The 27,726-nt window shown below is 40.8% G+C and overlaps 1 protein-coding gene across 1 annotated transcript; it reads left to right on the top strand.

Annotated features, from left to right (window-relative positions):
* Positions 1-424: 424 nt before the first annotated feature.
* On the top strand, positions 425-27,726 carry LOC308080697 (aspartyl aminopeptidase-like). The gene is made up of 15 exons (XM_080422644.1): positions 425-496; positions 2,354-2,441; positions 3,573-3,661; positions 7,830-7,943; positions 8,702-8,827; positions 8,953-9,077; positions 9,901-9,985; positions 13,837-13,944; positions 14,710-14,787; positions 15,273-15,353; positions 17,465-17,625; positions 18,694-18,733; positions 19,620-19,721; positions 23,355-23,522; positions 26,878-27,726. The coding sequence occupies exons 1-15, from the start codon at positions 491-493 to the stop codon at positions 26,926-26,928; spliced, it is 1,422 nt and encodes a 473-aa protein (XP_080278770.1). The 5' UTR covers positions 425-490; the 3' UTR covers positions 26,929-27,726.

Raw genomic sequence — 27,726 nt, 5'->3', positions numbered from 1 at the left:
CCCCGGTGGGCGTGGGTTTGAGGTTAGGGGTTGAGGCTTAGGTTAAAGGGGTAGTTCACCCCCCAAATAACTTTTTTTCTATTGATTACTCACCCCATGGAGCCTTGAATTCATGGATATTTTTTTGTTTTTGTCGCATTCCTTCCTTTATTATTTGATTATAATAAATTTAGCCCCATTGATTCCGGTATAGGAGACACAAATGCATTTGTGTCTCCTACCGGAATCAATGGGGACACATTTATTATAATCAAATTATTGGCTTAGGAATGTGACAAAAACAAAAAAATATCTATGAATTCAAGGCTCCAGATGGTCAGTAATCAATAGAAAAAAAGTTATTTTGGGGGTGAACTACCCCTTTAAGGCATATAACCACGCCTACCTGGGCGAAACACCAAAGAAAGAGGGAGTCCCCCAGTCTCACTGTATCTTCTTCCAGCAGCACGCCGGGTACAGGGAGTACAGAGTCTGAAATTACACTCACTTAATGCAGGTAAAGTGACATAAATAAATGTCTGAATGTATTATCACTGCTATGCTCGACCACAGACGAATTGCTTTGACTTTATAGCCTTAAAGAGCAACAAGGAGGACGTTTTAAAGTGGGATTAGACTTGTCTTGTGTTGCTGTGGAAGGTTATAGCTTCCTGTGTGTAATCCTGGGTGTTGCAGTGTCAAAAAGGAGCAGATCTACAAGCTAATCACACGCGACGCGTTGATAGCTTGTAGATCTGCTCCTTTTTTGACAAGCAGCGACCCCAGATTTGGTACAAACAAGGGGGTTGAATTCGTTCTCCTTGTATAAAATTGTGTTTCAGATTCAACTTTTTTTGTTTACTTGGTCTGCTCTCTTTTCCCTCTACACCTACACCTCTTTGCCAAAAATAGCAGATCTACAAGCTCACAACGCCTCGCAGCGCGAGGCGTTGTGAGCTTGTAGATCTGCTATTTTTGGCTAAAGTTCTCCTCAGAAAAGGGATGCTAGGGTTCAAGTGGTTAAGGTAAAAAAAAAGAATCATATCACACATTTGGCGGACCCCCTGTAGTAACTCTGAGGACCCCCTGTTGAAGACCCCTGTAGCAGTGTATATCTGTCTGTCATTTAATGTCACTATGAATTGAGTACATGGGGACCCCATTTGAAACAAACCATTAGGCTTTCATGGGCTTTTCAATCCTATTTAGTTGACCTTGTAATTTAAACTGTGTTTTCATGTGCTTTTTTTCTGCAAACTTCTAAATAAAGCATTCAATCAATTATTCAATCAATCCTAATAAGCTGCCTGACAGCGTGGCTTCCATCCGTGGTGGAAGAACTACTCAGATAGGAACTACTACGTTGTGAGCTTGTAGATGTATAAAATATGGCTAACGTGGTTAATGTGTGTTTTATGATATAATCATTTATATCTGCAAAGTAACAAGACTTTTCAAATATTTGTAGTGGAGTAGAAGTGCAATATTTGCCTCTGAGATGTAGCGGAGTAAAAGTATTGAAAATTGGAAATACTCCAGTAAAGTAAAAACAATACCTCAAAATTGTACTTAAGTACAGTACTTGAGTAAATGTACTTAGTTACTTTTGTTACTTCCATATCCTGCAATCTGTAGCCTATCTATCAATCTCTGCAGGATTGCTGTGTTTTCCTATCTAGATCTCTGCAGGATTGCTGTGTATTCCTATCTAGATCTCTGCAGGATTGCTGTGTTTTCCTATCTAGATCTCTGCAGGATTGCTGTGTATTCCTATCTAGATCTCTGCAGGATTGCTGTGTTTTCCTATCTAGATCTCTGCAGGATTGCTGTGTTTTCCTATCTAGATCTCTGCAGGATTGCTGTGTATTCCTATCTAGATCTCTGCAGGATTGCTGTGTTTTCCTATCTAGATCTCTGCAGGATTGCTGTGTATTCCTATCTAGATCTCTGCAGGATTGCTGTGTTTTCCTATCTAGATCTCTGCAGGATTGCTGTGTATTCCTATCTAGATCTCTGCAGGATTGCTGTGTTTTCCGATCTAGATTCACTCTCACGTTCCTCAATGATCGGGCCAATCGGTGTCTGCGTTTCAACTGCTGTCCGTACAACAGTGAAAAGCATCAAAATAATTTCTCCTACTCGCTCCCTATGGGGCCGAAGTCCAGACTGATACCGGGGAGGGAACGTGCGAGGGAATCCACGTTATCAGTCTGGCCAATGCCAGGCTAGTGTTCTCCTATCTAGACCCCTGCAGGATTGCTGTCTGTTTCATTATTTTGTGATCTGTCTGTCTGTCTGTCTGTCTGTGCGTTTGACACCAACAACACTCTTCCCTCTGTGTGTTCTCTCTGTCTGTCTTGTGTTTGTCTCTCAGTCTCTCATCATGAGCTCAAACGAAGCCATGCAGCTCGCGGCCAAAGAGTTCCTGCAGTTTGTCAACAAGGGGGTGTCACCATACCATGGTAAGGAACTTTTAAGTTTATTCTTGAGAAAATATGGCTTCTTGTTATTTTGTGTTTGACCTGCTGCCTCACCGAAAGGAAGAGATTTGAAAAGGGGAAATAGAAATGCTAGAGTGGCTGGTAGAGCGGCCCGGATGGGAACTGTGAGGTTCCCAGTTCGATCCCGGGCTCCCCCAGAGTTAGTGTCGAAGTGTCCTTGAGCAAGACCCTGAACCCCTAATAATTGCTCCCGATGAGCAGGTTGGTGCCTTGCATGCCATCGGTGTGTGTGTGTGAATGGGTGAATGTAATGCACAATCTATGTAAAGCGCTTTGGATAAAAGTGCTATATAAATGCACCATTTACCATTTAAAGGAGCATTGATTTTCGCCCAAGTATTGGAGATATTGAACATCATAATGTCAAGCAGTTTCTATCCTAAGTCATTGTCAGCCAGTCTGTCAGGTGTGGACCTCGATCTGGAGATAAGATCTAGTAATCGTTGCATAATCTTGGCTCCTACCTTTGCACCATGATTTCGGTAGATTAAGACTTGTTATTAGGGCCTCTCTCTGTCTTGGTGCAGAGCGTTGAAAAGTGACAGGAAACGGTGCTCATACAGAGGAGTTTAGCAGTGGTGTAAAGTAACTAAGTACATTTACTTAAGTACTGTACTTAAGTACAATTTTGAGTTTTTTATTTCAAATTTTCAATACTTTTACTTCGACTCCACTACACCTCAGAGGCAAATATTGTACTTGTACTCCACTACAATTATTTGAAAACTTTAGTTACTAGTTACTTTGCAGATATAAATTATTACTTTATAAAACATACATTAACCACTTTAGCCCTAATTTATACATAGGCTATTTGAAAATAGCAGATCTACAAGCTCACAACGCGCCGTGATGCGACGCGTTGTGAGCTTGTAGATCTGCTATTTTCAAAAAAAATTGTCCTTTTACTTTTGGTATTTCAAGTATATTTTTATGCCAATACCTTTTGTACTTTTACTCAAGTAACATTTTGTACACAGGCCTTTTTTCTTGTAACAGTAACAGAGGATTTTTACATCATGGTATTTCTACTTTTACGTTAGTTTAGTAAGTCTGCATTCTTCTTCTCTCTACCCACACTTTGGCTCGTAGTGGTTGACGAGTGCAAACGGCGGCTGCTGGGGTCCGGCTTCATCGAGCTGAAAGAGACGGAGCAGTGGGACATCAAACCCACATTCAAGGTCAGTGTGTCTTAGGGCTGGTAAGCAGTGGTGGAAAGTAACTTAAGTACATTTACTCAAGTACTGTACTTAAGTAAAAGTTTGAGGTATTTGTACTTTACTTGAGTTTTTCCAATTTCCAATACTTTTACTTCTACTCCACTACATCTCAGAGGCAAATATTGTACTTTTACTCCACTACATTTACTTGAAAACTTTTGTTACTAGTTACTTTTCAGATATAAACTATGATATTATGAAACATACATTAACCACTTTAGCCCTATTTTATACAAAGGCTATTTGAAAATAGCAGATCTACAAGCTCACAACGCGTCGCAGCGCGACGCGTTGTGAGCTTGTAGATCGGCTATTTTCAAATATTTAGTACTTTTACTTTTGGTACTTTAAGTACATTTTGATGCCAATACTTTTGTACTTTTACTCAAGTAAATTTTTAATTCTGGACTTTTACTTGTAACGGAGTATTTTTATATTGCAGTATTGGTACTTTTACTTAAGTAAAGAATTTGAGTACTTTTTCCACCACTGCTGGTAATCGAATATTTGATCTTCGAATATTATTAGAATATGGGAAGAATATGAAAATGTATATTCGATTATTATTTTTGTAATGTTTGTTTGACAGGGACAATACAAAAAACTATGTATCAAGTTATAAAAACAAACAAAATATGTTTTATTGGATCCGAGCACTTGATGCATTGTTTTTTGTATTGTCCCTGTCAAATAAACATAATAAAAAAACAATAAAACAATGTTTTAATATTTTTTTTCCCAATAATAATATTCGAATATCTGCCAATTCGAATATCTGCCAATTCGAATATCTGCCAATTCGAATACCTGCGGCGCGTTTTGAGCTTGTAGATCGGCTATTTTTGCTATTTTTGAATTGGAATCCAGAATTTCTTTTTGCTATTTTTGAATTGGAATCCTGAAAAGTAACATTTTTATTTAATTTCAAATGCATTTAGTTATACTTTATGCTAACTTCATGAACTTAAATACGAATACGTTGGACATAAAAAAGACAATAGAATTGTAATACTAGTCATTAAGCTACAAATAGACTGAAGTAATTAAAGCGGGCCATGTATGTGTTAGATGGTGTGTCAGGGAACGGGAACTGGAACGGTGCCAAGTTGTTACTGGATTGGAGATGAGAGTTATTGTGTCAGATAAGTGTGTTGACATTCATGACGGCGTCTAATAATGATGCTTCCAGCCTTGACAGAGACGCATGGTCATGGATTCTGGAGGCCACTTGCAGAGTGATAAGATATTTTCAGTGGCTTTAGGCTCCTTTTTTCTAGTGTTTCACGTGATGTGCAGTTTCAGTTCCAACTAACACCGCCTCTCGCATTTCAAGCTATTTTAATAGGTTCAAGTGGAAAACTCTGCCTTGCTCTTTTTAGGCTGACGTTGCACAATAAAGTCCTATTTTGATTCATAAAATGTGTAACTCTTGAGTTATATTTGAGGATTTGACTGTGTGCCCTGTGCTTTTGGAAAGCTGTTGATTGCATATGTTTTACACCCTATCAAGGCAGACAGCAGTAACTTATTATTAAGCTGCTATCCGTTACTTTTTGAAGTCCTACCTGGGATTCGCACCCGGACCCCACGTGAGCGCCAACATAGCTCGCTTGAGCAGATAGTCCATGAGCCAGAGCCCCAAAATTGAGCAAAAATTATCGAAAGAGTGGGCAAAACCAAACCTATATTAAATTGTTCATAGGGTCAATACGAGTAAATAAATATATGATAACCTTTCCACAGGAGCAGCTTTTTCATGGTTATCACACATTTTGTTATTTTCCCCATACGTACATGACAGGTGAAAAAATGACAAAATTTAAAAAAGAGTTATCATAATGAAACTTCCTGAGTTGATTACTTACATGAAGACAATGATTTATCGTATTACAAGTTTTCTGAAATTGTATATTTAAATATGCAAATTAGGCATAGGAAAATATGCCCAAATTTGCATAACTTTCCAGAATCAACATTGGACAAAGCCAGAGTCAACATACTTATTTCATTTTGTTAAGATGTTGGATTCAAAGGTTTTTAACGAGGGAATATTCAATATCTGCTCAATTTTGGGGCTCTGGCTCATGGACTAAATGCCTAATTTGCATATTTAAATATACAATTTCAGAAAACTTGTAATACGATAAATCATTGTCTTCATGTAAGTAATCAACTCAGGAAGTTTCATTATGATAACTATTTTTTAAGTTTTGTCATTTTTTCACCTGTCATGTACGTATGGGGAAAATAACAAAATGTGTGATAACCATGAAAAAGCTGCTCCTGTGGAGAGGTTATCATATATTTATTTACTCGTATTGACCCTATGAACAATTTAATATAGGTTTGGTTTTGCCCACTCTTTCGATAATTTTTGCTCAATTTTGGGGCTCTGGCTCATGGACTAAGAGGAGAAATTGCGATTTGACCTTCATGCAATACCTTTTGTCAAGTGGTGGTGAGCCTACCAGAATCTAAATTAGAGTAGGTAGACTGACTACAACCACCTGAGTTATGTTAGTTACAGTATACTGTATTGTCTTAACCCATTAAGACCGGGAACGCATCTGTGTAATTTTAGATTTCTTTGGCTATTCAAAAATAGCAGATATAAGAAGCTCATGATGAGCTTGTAGATCTGCGATTTTTTTAAAGCGAACATTTGTAACTCAAATTTATGTTGCTATAATCAGTGGTTCTCAAACTTTTTTCATGTGAAAGACCGGCAAAATTATATGTATTTGGCCACGGACCCCCATCTCAAAATATGTTGTTCCAGGGACCCCCCAGAAGGAAAGATTTGAGTTAAAAATGTTCGCTTTACGATTTTTCAAAAATGGCAGATCTACAAGCTCATAGCGCGGCACTCTGTGCTGCACGATGAGCTTGTAGATCTGCTATTTTTGAATAGCCAAAGTGTAAAATAATGCTTTTTAGCTCAAATCAAAAAATGACACAGAGATGCGTTCCAGGTCTTAATGGGTTAAAGATACTCTATCGTACAGATAGGTCGAAATAACATTTTACTCACAAAAAAAAGATATGGATTGCAACTTTCAAAGTTATTTTAGTTGGTTTCAAAGTTAGTTAGTTCAAACATATTCATGTCAAAGGTCATGAATAATAAGGCTTGGATTTCATACAAGCCAACACTATACTATTCCTTGCCAGAGTTCTCACCCGCACCAAGCCTTGGCAGCACATCACCCCTACCCGTAAACAACTGCACTGGCTTCCTGTTCAATTCCGCATCCATTGCAAACTCCTCCTTCTCACCTACAAATGTCAAAATGCCCTTGCTCCACAGTACCTCTCAAGCCTACTCCATAAACCGAGCCGGTCACGGACCCTGCGGTCCACAGACTTGGACCTCCTCGCTGTCCCCAACACAAACATGCGAACTTTAGGGGACAGAGCCTTCAGTGTGGCAGCCCCCACCCTGTGGAACTCCATCCCAATAGGGATTCGCCATGCTCCAACAATGGACTCTTTTTAAAGCTGCCTTGAAAATACACCTATTCTCTCAGGCTTATGGCATATAGTTGTTTGTTGTTTGTTTGTTCATTTGTCTGTTAGTTGTTCATTGTTCTGATGTAAAGCGTCCTTGGGTTTATGAAAGGTGCTATATAAATTCAAGCTATTATTATTATTATTATTATTATAACTTATACAATACTAAAGTGACGGACTATAATTTTGTATTGTATTGTAACACTTGCTGGGCAGCGTTATCATTTTAAGCCAGGGGTCCTCAACGTTTTTCAGGCCAAGGACCCCCTAGCTGAGAGAGAGATGAAGCAGGGACCCCCTTTATATTGTATAAAATTGTGTTTCAGATTTTCTTTTTTTTATTGGTCTGCTCTTTTTTTCCCTCTACAAACCTATACCTCGTTGCCAAAAATAGCAGATCTACAAGCTCACAACGCCTCGCGCTCTGTGAGCTTGTAGATCTGCTATTTTTTCCTCAGAAAAGGGACGCTAAGGTTCAAGTGGTTAATGTAAAAAATAAATAAATCATATCGCAAAGATTTGACGGCACCCCCTGTAGTAACTCTTGAGGACCCCCTAGGGGTCCCGGACCCTCCTAGTTGTTGAAGACCCCTGTTTTACGCTATCCTTTCCTCTGCAGTACTTTGTGACCAGGAACTACTCCAGCATCATCGCGTTTGCAGTAGGCGGGCGCTACCTCCCCGGAAATGGCTTCTCGATGATAGGGGCGCACACAGACAGCCCCTGCCTCAGGGTAAGAGAGCGGTGACAAATACCAACATTTTATCATTAGTTTTTTTCTCATTTTGTGATCATAACCAGGCTGTATCTGCCCTGGGTATGTGATGAACAAATGATCCCCCGGCACCCCCTGGTACTTTTACTTTTGGTACTTTAAGTAAATTTTGATGCCAATACTGGTATTTTACTTGTAACAGTATTTCTATATTGCAGTATTGGTACTTTTACTTAAGTAAAGAATTTGAGTACTTTTTCCACCACTGTCGCCCGGCCATTCGTCACAGCTTGGATAACCTCAGGCAACGACAGATGATGGTACAGAAAATTACCAAGGCAATTGCCGTGATGATTTTCTAAGTATTTTCCACAAGCCAAACTTCAAACTAAAGGACTGACGGTCCTTTGCAGTGGTTGCTCCTACACTGTGGAACGCTCTACCCTTTTGTCGATTAAAAAATGCTGAGTCAGTTGACGGTTTTAAGAACTTCACATTTTGTTTCGGAAGCATTTTTGTCTTATGAAGTTTTTTTTACCTGACCCACTCGTGCAGGTCAATGTTTTTATTTTTTCTTGTTGTGCTATTGCTCTTATGTGCCTGGTTTTCACTTGTTTTACTTGATTGTTTTATTGTTTCCCATTGTACAGCACTTTGTAACATTGTTTCAAAACATGCTTTATAAACAAAATGTACTTTCTTACTTACTTACAATATTGTTTGTCTTTGCTTTCACATTCCTCTCCTCTCCTCTCCTCTCCTCCTCTCCTCTCCAGGTTAAACCTCGGTCTAAAAAGACCAAGCATGGCTTCCTGCAGGTCGGGGTGGAGTGTTACGGAGGAGGCATCTGGAACACCTGGTTCGACCGCGACCTGACCGTTGCCGGCCGAGTTATGGTCAAGGTAGCCCATGGTCTTTTACATAATATAGTTCTATTACTCTGGCTATTAAGGGGCTCTTAAGACCAGAGTATTGGGAGGTTTATTTTGGAATGTGCTCTTCAAATCTGTGTGTCCTGGTACCTTAGAGCGGAGACAATCTGGTCCATCGGCTGGTCCACGTCCCCAGGCCTATTCTCAGGGTCCCCCACCTTGCCATCCACCTCCAGAGGGACATCAATGACTCCTTTGGCCCCAACAAGGAGAACCACCTGTGAGTACAGCAGCACAAGATTGACAGGAAATGTATCTTTTCTTTGTGCTGACAGCATATACGGGCGTCAGTACATGTTATTTAGATTGAATCTACGTTACCAAACTTAGAGAACCTGCCAAATTGAGTCAATCTAAGCTAAACTACATGTCTGAAGAAGGTAATCAGTGACCGAAACGTTGCTTCTTTAACACATTGACAGCCAGAGGTTAATCTCATAATGTACTCACCAGTGCCAACGTTTTATTGTTGTTTTTTGTTTTTTTCACGTCGCCATATACCTCGTTAAAATCCTTAAGATTGATCTGTGCACTGTTTGTAAACATCGCGGACATCTCCCTGCGTCTACCAGTCCAAACCACGTGTCAAACGGGGCATCCATGTTTGAGTTAGAACGGTTTATGTTAAACAGTGATCAGCGAGGAGAAAAACTACAATCGAAGAAAATGGCGTCTCAGTGTGCGCTTTAGAATGGGAGCCGGCGTGATCGTCAAAACCGGATCCCAAATAATTCTGTTTCCGGTGGTGTTACAATGAAATGTGCCGTACTAGAAAATTGAAAAAAAAAGGAAAAAGCACCACAGCCCGTAGGCTACGGGATCGGCGCTTTACCGTTGGATTTAACGGCCCGTAGAACTACGGGCCCGGCGGTCAATGTGTTAATGTATTTAGACCGGTAAAGAATCTGTTTTCTTTTAGATTTTTAGATTTCTTTGGCTATTCAAACAAAAGCAGATATACAACCTCAGTGCGGCGCCAAGTGCCGTGCTACGAGCTTGTAGATCTGCTATTTTTTGAAAAATCGTGCAATCGTGTGTTTCAGAGTGCCCATTATAGCCACTGCCTTCCAGGAAGAGTTGGACACTGGCTCTGCATCCTCTGGGGACGCAAGCAATGCTACCACCACGGTAACACACACACACAAACACACAAAATATATTGTACCTTCACGATCATGTATCAACATAACAACATCTATCATTAGCCATTTTTTGGGACACATTTATCAGAGGTACATCGCTGTAGACGGACTGCACATTTCTGCATGACGAAATTCACTAGTCATCACTACTAGCCACCGTTGTTTTTATATCGCTTCACGGTATGGTTCCAAGTTCTTACTCCCTCTTGCGAAGGACCCGCAAAGCGAGTGTGAGCCAGTGACAGCCCGACATTGTTACATTTCACATCGCAAACCAGGTCTCGGGCTTCCTATGGGACAGGGGTCTTCAACGTTTTCAGGCCAAGGACCCCCTTAGCTGAGAGAGAGATGAAGCGGGGGACCCCCAACTACATGTTTTATAAAATCATGTTGCATATTACATAGCATAGCTTCATACTATTCATAGACGTGTGTATCTTCAGACTAAGGCTGCAACAACTAATCGATTAATCGATTAGAAATCGATTACTAAATTAATCGAATCGAATTTGATAATCGATAATCGAAAAAAAATGTTTTAATCAAATCAAGGAGTCAGAAGATAAAAGGTACCATAAGGTGGCTTTTATTTATTTTGATATGTATTTTATGGGTAGTAGCTTAATCAGCAGCTGAGCAAAATTGTATAACATGTACTTTTTAATTAATTATTCATCTGTATTGCCTTTATTGTTAGATAGAACATGCTAAAACAACCTAAAATCAAAATTATAAGGTAATTGCTAAATAAGTGCGATAATCCGATTAATCGATTAATCGTTAAAATAATCGACCGATTCATCGATTATGGAATTAATCGTTAGTTGCAGCCTTACTTCAGACAGTTAATCACTTGAACCCTCGATACTTAGAAAACTTGTACTTGGTCTGCTCTTTTTTTCCCCCCCGACCCCAAACTTCTTTGCTGAAAATAGCCGATCTACAAGCTCACAACGCCTCGCAGCGCGAGGCGTTGTGAGCTTGTAGATCTGCTATTTTCGGCTAACGTTCCCTTCAGAATAAAGTGGTTAATGTAAAAAAAAAGAAGTTCCTATCACACAAAGATTTGGCGGCCCCCCTGTAGTAACTATGTGGACCCCCTACGGGTCCCGGACCCCCTGTTGAAGACCCCTGCTATAGGAGACGTACAGTAGGTGGCCGGCGAAGGCGCCATGCGGTCCCAAAACTGCAACAACAAAAAAAATTTGAAAATTAAATGTGAAAATTGGTAAAGGTGACATGGCTATTGCTTGTTTGTATGTCACCATGTGGGTCAACTAACCTTGTTGGAGAAGGCGCCCCGGATGCCAGTTTGTGAGCTATAGGGAGACTACTGCCTGAAAGGTCTCACATCTCAGAAGTAATCAGATATAGGGCAGTGGTTTTCAACCCTTTTCATATCACGGTCCATTATTTATTCGGCATTTGAGCCACAGGACCACCATTTGATGAGATTTACAGTAGACTCTCAGACCCAAAACTTGTCGTTGTTGTTGGATAAGATTTTGTCCACAATTCCATCCATGCTGTGTTGATGTTGGTACCATTAGGAGAGACAACAGGCAAACGTTGATCAAAATAACAATTCTTCTACATTTTCTAATTGTGTAAGACCCTCAAGGACCACTGGTGGTCCCCGGACCACTGGTTGAGAACCACTGAGATGGGGGGGTTGGGTCACCATTGGAAGCCCGAGGTAGGGGGGGGTGAGGTATTCTATCAAATAGCGCACCTATAACCTTATACAGGTACTAATGCAATGATTAACATCGGTCACACTACAAAATGCTACCAAATTGTGAATATCAACTCAAAAATGGATAAGAAAATAAATGTCTAAGCCATCAGGTGCCCAGTTTAGGAAAAAGAGGGAAGAAGAAGATGAAAAATGCGCAAAAGGTAATGCAGCGTTGCAGCTATGTGGTGTCCTATGCATGTAAGGCTAGTATAACACACACGTTTGTGCGCCATGCAAGCTAGAACTGCCACTGATTGCAACCTATAAGTAGTATAAGTATACGTTTATGCGTCCCGGACTCCCGGTGTGATGGTTGCTAGTCTTGCCGGAATTGGTGACCTACCGAAATCTGTGCCCCCCCCCCTCACGCCAGTGGTCCCCTGTTTTGTGATTCCATGAATTCTGCTTTGTTGACAGTATGTAACAGCCTGTGACACAGGCATAACATAAAAGTTGAACCATGTTAACCCATTAAGACCGGGAACGCATCTCTGTCATTTTAGATTTCTTTGGCTTTTAAAAAATATTTTAGATTTTTGAGAAATCGTGATTTTTTTTTTTGTGTGCAAATCTTTGAATATATTTATATTTTTTAAGCGAACATTTTTAACTCAAATCTTTGCTTCTGGGGGATTCCACAAATGTCTCCTAGCAGTTTATTTTTTGAAAACATGTATGTTGCTATATATATCAGTGGTTCTCCAACTTTTTCATGTCAAGGACCCCCACAATGACGTGTATTTGGTCGCGGACCCCCATCTGAAAATATTTTGTTCCAGGGACCCCCAGAAGCAAAGATTTGAGTTAAAAATGTATATACCGTATCTATATTCAAAGATTTACACACATTTTTCAAAATATTTCAAAAAATAGCAGATCTACAAGCTTGTCGAACGGCACTCGGTGCCGCCCTATATCTGCTATTTTTTGATAGCCAAAGAAATCTAAGAATGCTCAGGCATAACATAAAAGTTGAACCATGTTCAAAAAATTATTTTCATATTTGGGTGTTTTATTGTCACACATGGGACATTCACACAATGCATTATTTGTCCTATTAAATCTCATGACTTTTATTTCACCATCACAAGCAGCACATTATGAATGAGCCTATTGCACTGCTCTAAGTTGTAGTCCATGCATTGTTGCACTTTAGTTACATAGATTACAGTACATTTAATTAATACCATTGCACTGATTCCAATGATTGTTTTACCATGTCCATAATATCATATAGTCTGCACTCTGCAGGACAACACCTTTTTAAAATGAAGTTGATAATAAACTGTGGCTTAGGCTTTTCCTGCTCGGTTTGCTGCCATAGAGTGCAACACTGAAAGTGCAGTCAAAATGTGAGATGATTTCATTAAGCCTGTGCAGTACATTACTGTATGGATTGGAAAAACACACAGAGGACTGGTCATGCTGGATCTTTAGTCTTTATTTCTTTCATAGATTGGCCGATAAGCTGGTTGATGCGTTTTGGCTGGATGCTCTTAACAAAATGTGTTCTTTTTAGTCAATTTCAACAGATATGGGGCTGCTGTCATTGACATTTCTGGACTGATTTGTGGTCCCAGTCCACTCGTGTACCAAACATTATTGACACAAGGCTTTTAACAGTCAGCGTCCCTTATCATTGCCCTTCCTCCCTGTGCCTTTGCACACATGCGCACAACCCCAAAACATTGCCATCACACGATGCCCCCCGCACACAGAAAGGTGGAGGGAGGTAGGGCGCATAATCAACTGTGTGGGGTGCATTTATTTTTTGTCATTACACCTTGAGATGCTAAAAACCTTGAAATGTGGACCACCCAGTGACCAGTGTTGCCAGACTCTGTGAGAGAAACAAGCAACCAGGTCTAGGAAAACCAGCCCAAAAGAAGAGACTATGGGCCACATGTGCACTTTAACATATACATCAGCTATTTGAAAATAGCAAATCTACAAGCTCACAACGCGTCGCGATGCGACGCGTTGTGAGCTTGTAGATCGGCTATTTTCAAATAAAATCTTGCGGGGGAAATTATAATAAGCAGATCTGGCGCCCCATGTCAGTGACGTCTCCACCCTTTCTTCTCGTCTCTCATCATCAGGCGGAGAAACATCATTCGGTGCTGGTGAAGCTGCTGAGCTCGGAGCTGAGCGTCGAGCCCCACGCCCTGCTGGACTTTGAGCTGTGTCTGGCTGACACTCAGCCCGGGGTGAGGGCTTCCACAACAACGTCTTTGATGCCTCTGTGTTGTTCTGTTGGTCTGGAGTGTCGTGTCAACTTGTTTGCATGTCGATTTTCTGTAGTAGGGGGGGAGGGGGAGGAATATAGTGGGCACTCCCACACTATGGCTGGCTACAGGCCAAAGAAGGTGGTGGTAGAGTGGCAGAAACGTAATCAACAGAACATCATATATTGTATAAATTGCTGTCTCCTGAGATATGTACATTGTATTCAGTTGTTGTCAGTATTGTGATTTCTATAATTTGCCCTGGTATCGACCACAGCTCAGATATCGTCTCTGTCGGGTGCAAACCTCACTCAAAACTAACTTTTCGGGATTCAATTCAATTTTTTTTTGCAAAAGTAGCATATCTACAAGCTCGAAACGCGTCGTTTCGCACCGCGTTTCGAGCTTGCTACTTTTGATGCTTTTGTGTGACGCTGTAGTCTCTGCCCGACAGCAACGATATACAGGTACTAGCATCAAGTTGGTAGATGCACTCTCCGTTTAATAGTTGATCTGAGCGTGTATGTATGATGTGTGTACTGTGTATGTGTGTGTGTTCATGCCTTATTGTATGTCTCATTTTGTGCCATATATCGTGGACATCAAACCAGGAGACTGCATGTTTTATTGGGGACGTACTTGGGTGTCCCGGCTTAATGCAATGTCCCCCGATCTCTGCAAAACCATGTCTGCGTTTATTTGCTTGGTTTGTTTGTATCTAATATTTATAATCTCTCTTATCTCCAGGTATTAGGGGGCTTGTATGAGGAGTTCATCTATGCTCCTCGTCTGGACAACCTCCACAGTTGCTACTGTGCCCTGCAGGTACACCGCGCGCACACACACACACACACACACACACACACACACACACACACACACACACACACACACACACACACACACACACACACACACACACACACACACACACACACACACACACACACACACACACACACACACACACACCGACAGACAGATGGAGAGAAATAGCCTGCTGCACACATTATATCCAATTTAACCCATTTAGACAGGGAAAGCATCTGACCGTGTCATTTTTTTTAGATTTCTTTGGCTATTCAAAAATAGCAGATATACAAGCTCATGAGCTTGTAGATCTGCTATATTTTTTTAAAGAATCGTGAAAATGTGTGCAAATCTTTGAATTTATTTTAAGCAAACATTTGTAACTCAAATCTTTGCTTGCATCTGAACATAATTCTATGTGAGAGTAGGGCTAATTTTTTTCCCCTCTCCTCTCTACCTTTTTTGTCTTAATGTGTCGTTGGTTTGGTTTCCTCCTCCAGGGGTTGGTGGAGTCCTGTGTGGGAGACTCTCTGGCCAGTGACACCAACATCCGTATGATCACTCTGTATGACAACGAAGAGGTGAGAGACGTGCTTACCGTAACGCAGCCTGGCCCCAGCCAGTGTTGCCAGATTCTGTGAGAGAAACGAGCAACCAGGTCTAGGAAAACCAGCCCAAAAGAAGCGACTATGGGCCACATGAGCACATTAACATAATACATCAGCTATTTGAAAATAGCAGATCTACAAGCTCACAACGCGTCGCGATGCGACGCGTTGTGAGCTTGTAGATCGGCTATTTTCAAATAAAATCTTGCGGGGGAAATTATAATAAGCAGATCTGGCAACCCTGACTCCTGAACCACTAGCCACGCTTCAGGGCGTCTGGTGACGCCGTCAAAGGCGGGGTTTTCGCGGTTGAAAAGCTAACCGGCCCGATGGGGATGATCCAGTACGCACCAATCGCCAAAGAGAAATAATGGAGTAAGCGAGGGATAATGTATGGGGAGGTGGTCATTATTGAAATTTTAAAGCCCGACAGGGTGATAATGCACAGATGCGATAGTGGAGGTGCATAATCACCCTGAAGGGCTTTACATTTCAATAATGACCACCTCCTCATACATTATCCCGCTTATTACACGGCTACTTAATGAATGAATAAATAAAGTATTTCCTTGCTTACGCCAATGAAAGTATTCCATAAGTGTTGGGCTGGGCGGACAAGTTCGCCTCGGAAAACAAATGACAGTAATCCATAAGGTAAGCGGAAGACTTGCCCCAAAACACACTCGCCCCCATTCTATATACCGCCGATTTGCCTGTAATGCCGCCGGATTTGCCCCGGGGCGAGTGTTTTGGTATTCCCCCGTTGGTGCGCCACGATAAACAAGGAGGTGTAGTGGATCAAATAGAATCACTTCTCGGTTATTGCATCGTCTATTTCTCACTTTAAAGGTTTTCAAAAACATTCTTGAGAGCAACGTTTAGTTGTAAATGACATTGTTTTGTTTGTTTACATGGCTGTCATGTTGGATAAAGCATAAAACCAAGCAGCGCAGGTTGACATGAACAGGTGTTCTGACAGTACGTTTTAACAGCGGGCGAGTCTCCGGACGATCGCCGGGCGACATCGTCCAAAAGAATCCATCTTTTCAGATCAACATCGTCCCCCCGCCCACTTCGCCTCATCGCCAGTAGTTGCCGGCTCTCATAGACATATAATTTCCGGAAAATACTATCCTGAATCACCCGCTGTCAAAACGCACCGTCAGTCTCTGATTAGACAGCGGTCCGTTATAGAGCTCAACGGTCATTATCAGAATCAAGCCTTCAACCAAGCCGTGTAATAAAACAAAATAGTTTTCCCCAGATCTGTTATTAACCAGTCTGTGACATCAGTCGTCTAAGACGTCAGTCGCCTATGACCAGTGTTGGAAAGGAACTAAGTACATTTACTTAAGTACTGTACTTAAGTACAATTTTGAGGTATTTGTACTTTACTTGAGTATTTCCAATTTCCAATACTTTTACTTCTACTCCACTACATCTCAGAGGCAAATATTGTACTTTTACTCCACTACAATTGCTTGAAAACTTTAGTTACTGGTTACTTTTCAGATATAAATTATGATATAATGAAACATACATTAACCACTTTAAACCTATTTTAAACCTAGGCTATTTGAAAATAGCAGATCTACAAGCTCACAACGCGTCGCATCGCGACGCATTGTGAGCTTGTAGATCGGCTATTTTCAAATATTTAGTACTTTTACTTTTGGTACTTTAAGTACATTTTGATGCCAATAATTTTGTACTTTTACTCAAGTAAATTTCTAATTCTGGACTTTTACTTGTAACAGAGTATTTTTATATTGCAGTATTGGTACTTTTACTTAAGTAAAGAATTTGAGTACTTTTTCCACCACTGCCTATGACATATCTGTGATATTTTTTACTCCTAATTTGGGCAAGGTTTCAGCCCGAGCGCCCTTAGACCTGCATTACATTTCTTTGTGTATTTACGTTTTTGTCATATCTGCCACGTGCGAACCTAGCTTTTCCTAATAAAGTTGTCTTTATTTAGTTTTTTCGGTTTTGTAAAGCGACTTTTGAGTAAAAGCGCTATATAAATTGTATTTATTATTATTATTATAACTTGTGTGTGTGTGTGTGGGGGTGTGTGCCAGGTGGGTTCAGAGAGCGCCCAGGGGGCTCAGTCCAACCTGACGGAGCTCATCCTGAGCCGTCTGGCCTCCAGCGCCGGCAATCTGACAGCCTTCCAGCAGGCGGCGCCCAAGTCCTTCATGATCAGCGCCGACATGGCCCACGCCCTGCACCCCAACTACCAGTCAGTACATTGCTCTCGGTCCACCACTACATACACTGGTTCTCAACCTGTGGGGTCCCCCACATGATTTTGGAGGGGAGGGGGTCCCCAGATGACGGTGAAGTGACAATTTTAAGGACCTTTTTAAGACCTTTTTAATACCTAAAAGAAAAGGGCATTACTGCATCAAAAGTAATGTCGTCGACAAATAAAAACTAATGATATTATTTGACGATTTGGCCAATGTGTGACCAGTTTTTATTTGTTTGTTTATTTTCAAAATGTTTGCCTCTTCCTTATATTATAAGAAAGAGGCAAACATTTAGAAAATAGCAGATCGGGCAAGCTTGTAGGTCTGCTATTTTCCACAATATTTATTTGTGGAACGGAGTCAAACTAAATGTAACGCCTGAACTCCTACAAGTCCAAGTGCTTGTCAGGGTGGGAGGGGGGTCCCCAGTTAAAATATGATTAGGAGGAGGGGGGGGGTGGGCACGGCCTGTAAAGGTTGAGTAGTAATACACCAGTATAGTGTAAATACCAACTACCAGCCAGTACATTGTACTCTACTCCCATCTCCACCTTCTTAGATTATTATATGTTGATTATCTCTATTTCTGTAGGTGCTATTTATAACTTTACCAAAATGTGAATGTCTTGTCTTTGTTCCATATTATAAATAAAATGTCAAGATGTCTGTTCAGCAGATAACTTGTATACTTGTAATTTATCACCATATTTTATGGTCTAAATAATTGCATTGATTACCCCATTAAGACCTGGAACGCATCTGTGTCACTTTAGATTTCTTTGGCTATTCAAAAATAGCAGATCTACAAGCTCATATCGCGTCACTCGGTGCCGCGCTATGAGCTTGTAGATCTGCTATTTTTGAAAAATCTTTAAAAAATCTTTTCCCGATTTTTTTTTTTTTTTTTCAAAAAACTGTTAGGATTTAGAAAACATTTTTAAGAATCGCCTCAGGTCTTAATGGGTTAATCAAAATCTTCTAGTAAAGTGCACGGTCACAGCGCAGTACATACTCCAGTACTGGAATGTAAAATGCTGCTTTGATGATCTCTTCCACAGAGAGAAGCATGATGAGAATCACAGGCCGGCCTTTCACAAGGTACAGTTACACCTTCTTTAACCTCACACATGCATACATATACATGTGGAAAACCTTGTATGTCCAGGCCTGCTGCTTTTCAGGAAAGGGAAAAAGAAATAACCTTTTGTCCCAGTGGATCCAATGTTGTTGTTATGTTGTCACAAGCTCTCGTTAAGTCTGTCCGTCGGCTGGCTTCCCTATGTTACGGCATGTCATTATAGGCAGAAATATAAATATAGGCACCCGAGTGCTGCGCTACGAGCTTGTGCATCTGCTATTTTTTGAAGAATCGTGAACATTTGTGCAAATCTTTGAATATATATATATATGTCTTAACATTTCTAAAATGTTATTCCAGGGACCCCCAGAAGCAAAGATTTGAGTTACAAATGTTCGCTTTAAAAAAAAATATGTATATTAAAAGATTTGCACACATTTTCAAGATTATTCAAAAATAGCTCATAGTGTGGCACGAGTGCCGCGCTATGAATATAAATTCTAACAAAAGAAATATATATAATTATGTTGCTATGTATAGCAACAACTAATGAGACATAGAGGTGGCTCCCGGATTAAAAGGTACAACAACGTATAGGTTACGACAGGTCTACAGTAGCTACAGTACAGTTGCCATGTACAGTAATGATTGCGTCATTGTGTATCGTGAATGTTCCCACCTTGGACGCCTTGCCTCCTAACGTTATGTATACATTTATGGAGAGCCTGAAAGCCTCCGAAAATGTAATTATAACTGAGCCTGATAAAAAGTAGTACGAGGTACTGGTCTACCAGGTTTCTGGAGACATTGTAGAGAGTGTTCGTATGGTTTTATTTTTGACTGCAGTGTCTGGAATAAAGCTTATTATTATTAACACATGCATGTTCATGTTTTAATCGGTGTCAGGGTCCAGTGATAAAGTTCAATAGCAACCAGCGCTACGCTACCACAGCTGTCACCGCCTCTATCGTCAGAGAGATCGCTGCACGTGTTGATGTACCTCTGCAGGTAAGTGTGTGTGCGTGTGTGTGTGCCTGAAAATAGCATGCACTGTTGGTTAACACATTCACTGCCAGGGGATTTCTGATGCTGGCAAGGTAGCTTCTGCCAGCATTTCTAAGCATTCTGACTTCATTTTTCAAGAACCACAGAATATTTATCTCCAGTATGATCGATCCCCTGATGGTTGCTAATCACGGAGGAAATCACTGTGCTTCCATGAAGAAAGAAAATAATGTCATTGTGACCTCCCATTCTCTTGTTATACCCAGTTGAAAATGGCATGTTTCACCAAAAATACATATTAAAACACAGGCGCCGAGATACAGAATATTTCCCAAATACTTTAACCAGGAAGTGAATGGAGCAGTAAATCTTTGGATCTCCTGGTTCTGTGTGAAAAAAAATAAATAATAATCTCCGCCAATGGCGGTGAACGGGTGGATTTTAAATGACGGAGATCTCCGCCTGTGTGTGTGTGTGTGTGTGTGTGTGTGTGTGTGTGTGTGTGTGTGTGTGTGTGTGTGTGTGTGTGTGTGTGTGTGTGTGTGTGTGTGTGTGTGTGTGTGTGTGTGTGTGTGTGTGTGTGTGTGTGTGTGTGTGTGTGTGTGTGTGTGTGTGTGTGGTGTAGTCTTGGTGTCATTTCAGTGTGATTTAGGAGTGGGCAGATATTCGTGCTTAATGTTAACCCATTCGGACCTGAGGCCGATTCTAGACACATGTCTTATGTTGCTATATCATGTGGTGCTCCAAAACTTTATCATGTCGAGGACCCCCAAAATGACATGTTTTTGGCCAGGGACCCCCCCCCCCCCCCCCCCCCCATCTCAAAATATTTTGTTCCAGGGACCTCCGGAAGCGAAGATTTGAGTTAAATGTTCACTATAAAAAATATATATAAATATTCAAAGATTTGCACACATTTTCATGATTTAAAAAGAATAGCAGATATACAAGCTCGAGCTTGTATATCTGCTATTTTTGATTAGCCAAAGTGCAAAATAATGCTTTTTTAGCTCAAACCACGATTTTTTTCAAAAATAGCAGATCTACAAGCTCATAGCGCGGCACGAAGTGACGAAGTGAGCTTGTAGATCTGTTATTTTTTGAATAGCCAAAGTATAAAATATGGTAAAATATGACACGGATGGTTTTCTGGTTTTGATGGGTTAAAGCACCATTGCGCCTTTTACATTGTAGGTACGAACAAGAATGGCGATTTGTGTCGCGTGTGTGTGTGTGTGTGTGCGCACACACACCAAGATTGTATTGTTTGTTCACAGGTGTGGGCTCAACGCCTCCCTGTCTGTCGTGTGTGTGTGTGTGTGTGTGTGTGTGTGTGTGTGTGTGTGTGTGAGTCACCGGTTAGCCAGCAGAGAGATCTCCTTGGCAACGTAGAAAATGAAAGACGTAATCTCGACTTCTTTAACCCTTTCAGTCCGGGATACGCATGTCTGCATGTCATTTTCAGATTTATTTTGGCTATTCAAAAAAATAGCAGACATACAAGCTCATAGCGCGGCACCGAGTGCTGCGCTATGAGCTTGTAGATCTGCTATTTTTTAAATCGGGAAAATGTGTGCAAATCTTTGAACATATCTTGTTTTTGAAAGCGTAAACATTTTTAGCTCAAATCTTTGCTTCTGTCAGGGGGGGGGGGTGTCCCTGGAACAAAATATTGTGAGATAGATGGGAGGGGGTCCGCGGCCAAATACATATCATTTTGCGGGTCCTTGACATGAAAACGTTTGAGAACCACTGCTATAGCAACATACCATTTAAAAAAAAAAAAAAGATCTACAAGCTCGTAGATCTGCTATTTTTTTTTAATAGCCCAAAATTTTTTTTTTTAAATGACACACAAATGCGTTCCCGGATTTAATGGGTTATAAAAAAGGAGGTTCGGGCGGAACAGGGACAGCGACAGAATGCAGAGGAAACGGGGGGGGGAGAGGGGGGGGGGGGGCAATAAAACAGATCATCATCACGCATTACATTATCCTTTTCCCCCGTTTCTGCAGACAAAAGGCTCTCTGAATCACCTCTGAGACTAGAGATAAAGAATGGCACGTTGATGATGATGATGATGCAAGATCCCATTTAAACTCTGTGCGACACCTCCGGCACAGTTGAGGTCAATTAACGTCAAGCTGCACGGCACTAGAAACGGCGTTTTAAAAATCAATCCTAAGCGCATGACTAATGCTCTGTGATGTTAATGCTTACAACCTCGGTGCATTTTAAATCTCACAGAAGAAGGTGCTGCTACGGTACTTCACATGCCTTGAGGACAGTGGTGTAAAGTAGCCAAGTACATTTTTACTTAATTAAGTACTGTACAATTTTGAGGTATTTGTACTTTTACTTGAGCATTTCCAATTTTCAATACTTTTTCTTCTACTCCACTACATCTCAGAGGCAAATATTGTACTTTTACTTTTTTTTACTAGTTACTTTGTCGATTTTGATTATTATTACAAAACATACATTAACCACTTCAGCCCTATATACATTTCAGCATTTGAAAATAGCCGATTTGCAAGCTAACAATGCGTCGCGAGCTTGTATATCGGCTATTTACAAACGATTTTTATGCATTTGAAAACTTGAAACGGAGCATTCTGCATAATGAGTACTTTTACTTCTGGTACTTTTACTCAAGTAAATTTTGAATCCCAGACTTTTACCTGTAATGGAGTATTGCTACATTGTGGTATTGATACTTTTACTCAAGTAAAGAATTTGAGTACTTTTTCCACCACTGCTTGAGGACAGTACATGCACAGAATACATGAAACTTTTAATACACACATGTTAACCTAAGTGGATATTGCTGCACTACGCTGTAGTTATACTGGGACACGGAACAAAAGACGGATCTGTTTTCCTCACCGTACAAAAGCATGCCGTCGGCCATGAGCAACACAAATCACTTGTGTGTCGTGTCAGACTTGAATGCAAATAAATAAGTAGCGTTTTCTAGATTTGGAGTGTCTCTGCTTATGAAGTCCTTTAGCAGAGAGGGGGGAAAACACACGTCTCAATCGCAGACGTTTGTGTTTCAGCCATTCGTTTCGATGTGCTTTTGACCCGAGAGTAAAAATAACACTTTATTACAAAGAATGATCATGAGCAGTTTCATGGTCTTTCCCCCAAGGTCAGGTGGTTGCAAATGGACCCAAAACGGTGAGATTTTAAAGGGATAGTTCACCCCCAAAATAACTTTTTTCTATCGATTAGTCACCCCATGCAGACTTGAATTCATGGATATTTTTTAGTTTATGTTGCATTCCTAAGACAATAATTTGACCGGTAGGCAGCGGTTCTGCTAGGAGACACTTTGTGTCTCCTAGCAGAACCGCTGCCGGTCATCAAATCAAGTCTCCATGGGGTGACTAATCGATTTTTTTGGGGGGTGAACTATCCCTTTAACAATGAAAATAACTGATCTACATGCTCGCTACGCGTTGTAGATCTGCTGCTATTCTTAGCGATGTGACAGCGGCACGCGACACGGTATAAATCAGGCCTTTACCCTTCTCTGGTGCTCTCGTGCGTTTTGGAACGTGTATTTTGCCAAATAAAAGCAGACTTTGACTGGACTTCTCTCTCTCTCTGTCATCTCCTTGTCCTCCTTGCCAGGACGTGATGGTGCGCAACGACAGCCCGTGCGGGACCACCATCGGCCCCATCCTGGCCGCCCGCCTGGGCATCCCCGTGCTGGACATCGGGGCCCCCCAGCTGTCCATGCACTCCATCAGGGAGATGTGCTGCACCTCCGGCGTGCTGCAGAGCACCATTCTCTTCAAGGTAAAACCCCTCCCTCGCCTCCTAATATCCGGTGTTGATTTCGTCGACTAAAACTGTGACGAAAAATGCTCGTCGACTACCGTTTTTTTCACTGACGGAAACTAAATGAAAACTAAGCTACAATGACTAAAACTAAGACTAAATGTATTGACAATTTTGTCAACAAATCGAAACCAGACTAAAATGTTAGTGAGGGACGAGTGGAGAAGAGATCCAGTAGGACTAAAAGACGAGTCATTTTAGGTTTGGTTGTGCTCTGAAAATAGCAGATCTACAAGCTCACAACGCGTCGCAGCGCGACGCGTTGTGAGCTTGTAGATCTGCTATTTTCAGCACGCAACCAAGTGTAAAATCAGCCATTACGACGCCATCAAGGCACCGCCACAATACATTTTAGTCGACTAAATCAACTGTGGTTTTAGTCGACTAAAATCTTATGATATTTAGTCGACCAAGACTAGACAAAAACTAAAACATTTCAAATGACTAAAATATGACTAAAACTACCGGTAAATGGAATTTTATTCAAAAGACTATGAACTAAAACTAAATAAAAGTCCAAATCAGCACCGCTCCTATCCACAGCTACATAATAAGTCTGATGGTGTGAAAAAATGGACCCGCGAGAGAGAACGCTTTATTGTGTTTTAATGAACCAAACACTGGCGCTCCCTTTCTCTCTCTCTCTCTCTCTCTCTAATATTTAAACTCCTTTCTTTATAAAATATAATTGTTGCTAAAAAAGCATCGCTGGGTCTTACAGGTTAATGGACTCGATTGGCCAGCTCCACCGATCACGGATTGGTGGAGCTTTGCGTCACGTTCGTATATGCCCGTTGACGTCATCAACATGGCGTCAGAGGTTTCTGACGACATCAGGGATCCCTGTATCTCCATATTTAGTCGATCGGTCAAATGTTAGTGGGTGCAACATGTACAATGGGGTATTGCCCAGTGGTGTCAAGTAACTTAAGTACATTTACTCAAGTACTGTACTTGAGTAAATTGTTTAATAGTAGTAAATGGTAAATAGTTTTGAGGTACTTTTACTTTACTGGAGTATTTCTAATTTTCAGTACTTTTACTTCTACTCCACTACATCTCAGAGGCAAATATCATACTTAATTATTTGAAAGCTTTAGTAACTAGTTACTTTGTAGATTTTGATTGTTATTACAAAAGATACATTAACCACTTCAGCCCTATATACATTTCGGCCATTTGAAAAATAGCCGATCTACAAGCTCACAATGCGTTGCATCGCGACGCATTGTGAGCTTGTAGATCGGCTAATTACAAACTTTTTTTACACATTTGAAAACTTGAAACGGAGCATTCTGCACAATGAGTACTTTTACTTCTGGTACTTTTAAGTACATTTTGATGCCAATACTTTTGTACTTTTAGTTTTACCCAAGTACATTTTGAATTCCGGACTTTTACTTGAAACAGAGTACTACATTGCAGTGTTGATACTTTTACTTGTAAAAATGTGAGTACTTTTTCCACCACTGGTGTTAATACAATATAACTGGCACATTTGCACCGGCTGGAGGAGAGTCTCCCTACGCTTCCATTGAGAAATTTAGACCCCGTTGTCAGATAGCACACCTTACTGGTGGACATTCAGTGCTGCCTGAAGCTCATAAGATCAAAATCTCCACCTGGGCCAAGCAAGGGGATTCTGGTCTCGCAAGAGCTGTAGAAGTGCGGTCTCCCACATGGGAGACCCCTGGCTTTAAATCATGGGTCCCTACCTGTGATTTGAAATGTACGGAGTGCATTTTTATTTTTGCAAATGTTATTCTGTGGAGGACATAACATCGATCCAAGTAATGTCAGGACGAGAAGAGGACAAGAAGACATGAAAATTGTTCATAGTTGAAGTTGTTCATCTTCTGTGCTTTGCACACAAGATAAGGGCTGTCACGATTACAAATTGTGTGTTTGGCATTGAACATTGGAACATATGAATAAAAACTCAATTTCTGTTTGCCTTTTAGGCTTCGTAATCAAAAATTGCACAGGGCAGATATGACAAATAACTTAACTCATTGAGTGCCAAAATTATTATCTATTTCTGGCCATTACAATTTTTTTATTTATTTTTTTTCCAAAGTAAAAAAAAAGTGCTTAGGAAGCGAGATACAGCCTTTTTCAGTTATACGTTAAACAAGGAGTGGATGGAGCTGCAAATCTTCAGATAATGATATCTTGGGTTCAAAAGCAATTTTTTTTCAAAAACACGTGAAACACGTTAACACATTAACTGCCAGAATTATTTTCATATTTTTTTAGCCAGTGGAAAAAAAAAAGTACTCAGGAGCCGAAATACAGACTTTTTAAGTTTTAAGTTAACAAGGAAGTGGATAGGAGTCTAGATCTTAAACCAATCATATCTCCTTGGTCTTTGGGTGAAATTGGAAAAAAAAAACATTAAAAAAAAAAAAAGTAGATCTACGCGATTGGCACGTGGCGGCTTTAACACATTGGGTGCCAGAGGTTTATTAAAATATTATACGTTGAGTGCCTGCATTTCTTCCATCCACTTGCGTTATACGTTTCGTGCTGTAGAAGCCCCGACGCGGAAGTGCATGTAAACAAAGCGTGCGTGCGAGACGGCGGAGGGTCCCGACTAACGCCTGGAACAATAATATTTCTAACGCGATCCTCCATTGCAGCGTGATCGCCGATCGAAAACGGCTCGTTTTCACCACGTTAAAAAGAAATGGAGATATTAAGCTTTTAGTCAAGGAGATAACATTGAAAACGCCGACCGGAAGGATTTTTGACATGGAGCCAGATCCAGCCTCTTCTTCTCAGAAACTCCTTGGGTGATGTCAAAGTTTCGTTTTAGCGCCCCACGTGGCCCACATGTATAAAAATAGAATTGGGTCAAAAACGGTCCGGACCGTTTTCGGCACTTCTCGTTTGGATCCTCAAAAACGGTCCGGACCGTTTTTGGCATTCAATGTGTTAAATCGGTTCGCGTAGATCTACGTGATTGGCAGTCAATGTGTTAATGGCACTCAATGAGTTAAATATACAAAGAAATTATTGACATATTTAATAATTTTATACATGCAAAACTACAACGTGTCACAAAGTGACGCGTTGTAAGCTTGTAGATCGGCTATTTCTGCTTTTCTTAATATTTGAAAATGTGTGAACGATTTCTAACATGGAAACGATTATGACGATTATGCAAAAAATAATTTGCGACTATCTCGAATAATTGCGATCGGACGATTATGTAATAATTGTGACAGGCCTAATGGGGGATTTTATCAGGTTGAAAAATAAGACGCTTATCAACAAATGTCTTATACTGTACTGTATGTGTTTTCTTTGCCAGGGATTCTTTGAGTTGTACCCGACAGTGAGAAGCCTGGTGACCGTGGATTAGAGAAGTGAGGACGCATCATCTAATCAGCGATGACCCCACCGGCAAAGGAACAAAACGGTCCACTCTTTAAAAAAAGAAAGAAAAATGAATGTGTAATTTGCAATATACAAATTTGTCTGAGTTTGGGACAGCAGAATGTTCTGGCAGGCGGGCCATAGTGAATAAACGGAACGTTTATTCACTATTTCCAAAAAGCCAAAGGTTTCCTGCAACAACAAGCGAGATGCTTAAAGGGATAGTTCACCCCAAAAAATACTTTTTTCTATCGATTAGTCACCCCATGGAGACTTGAATTCGTGGATATTTTCTTGTTTTTGTCGCATTCCTAAGCCAATAATTTGATGACCAGCGGACCGGTAGGCAGCGGTTCCGGTAGGAGACACAAAGGAGTGCGTTCGGAAATGCGCACCGGGAGCGCACTCTCCTATTAGTTTGTACTGTATGGACCAGTACGCTCAGTACGCTTAATTTCCAGTCTCCTACCGGAACCGCTGCCTGTTATCAAATTATTGCCTGAGGAATACGACAAAAACTAACAATTATCCATGAATTCAAGTCTCCATGAGGTGACTAATCGATAGAAAAAAAGGCATTTTGGGGGTGAAGTATCCCTTTAATTGCCTTACTTCCTTTTCATTGTAAACCCTGATGATTTATACTTCGTCGTGCGGCAGAGTATAACTGAAGCAATAGTCACTCTTTGCCTATGAGTGAATTAACGACCGTCGGCTCAACATTTGCTGTGGCAAATCATTATTTTTGGCATAATTTTCTGGCATTTCCAGTCTGAAGCTTGGC

The sequence above is a fragment of the Gymnoscopelus braueri genome (assembly GCF_963280865.1).
Source record: "Gymnoscopelus braueri genome assembly, chromosome: 24".
Classification (NCBI taxonomy): Eukaryota; Metazoa; Chordata; class Actinopteri; order Myctophiformes; family Myctophidae; genus Gymnoscopelus; species Gymnoscopelus braueri.
This window is presented reverse-complemented; position numbering and strand designations above follow the sequence as displayed.

What these genes read in the sequence shown, in the direction of transcription:
- LOC308080697 (XM_080422644.1), top strand. An exon ending in CAAGCAATGCTACCACCACG is followed by an intron (nt 9,986 to 13,836) that starts GTAACACACACA and finishes TCTCATCATCAG; the next exon opens with GCGGAGAAACATCATTCGGT. An exon ending in ACAGGCCGGCCTTTCACAAG is followed by an intron (nt 18,734 to 19,619) that starts GTACAGTTACAC and finishes AATCGGTGTCAG; the next exon opens with GGTCCAGTGATAAAGTTCAA.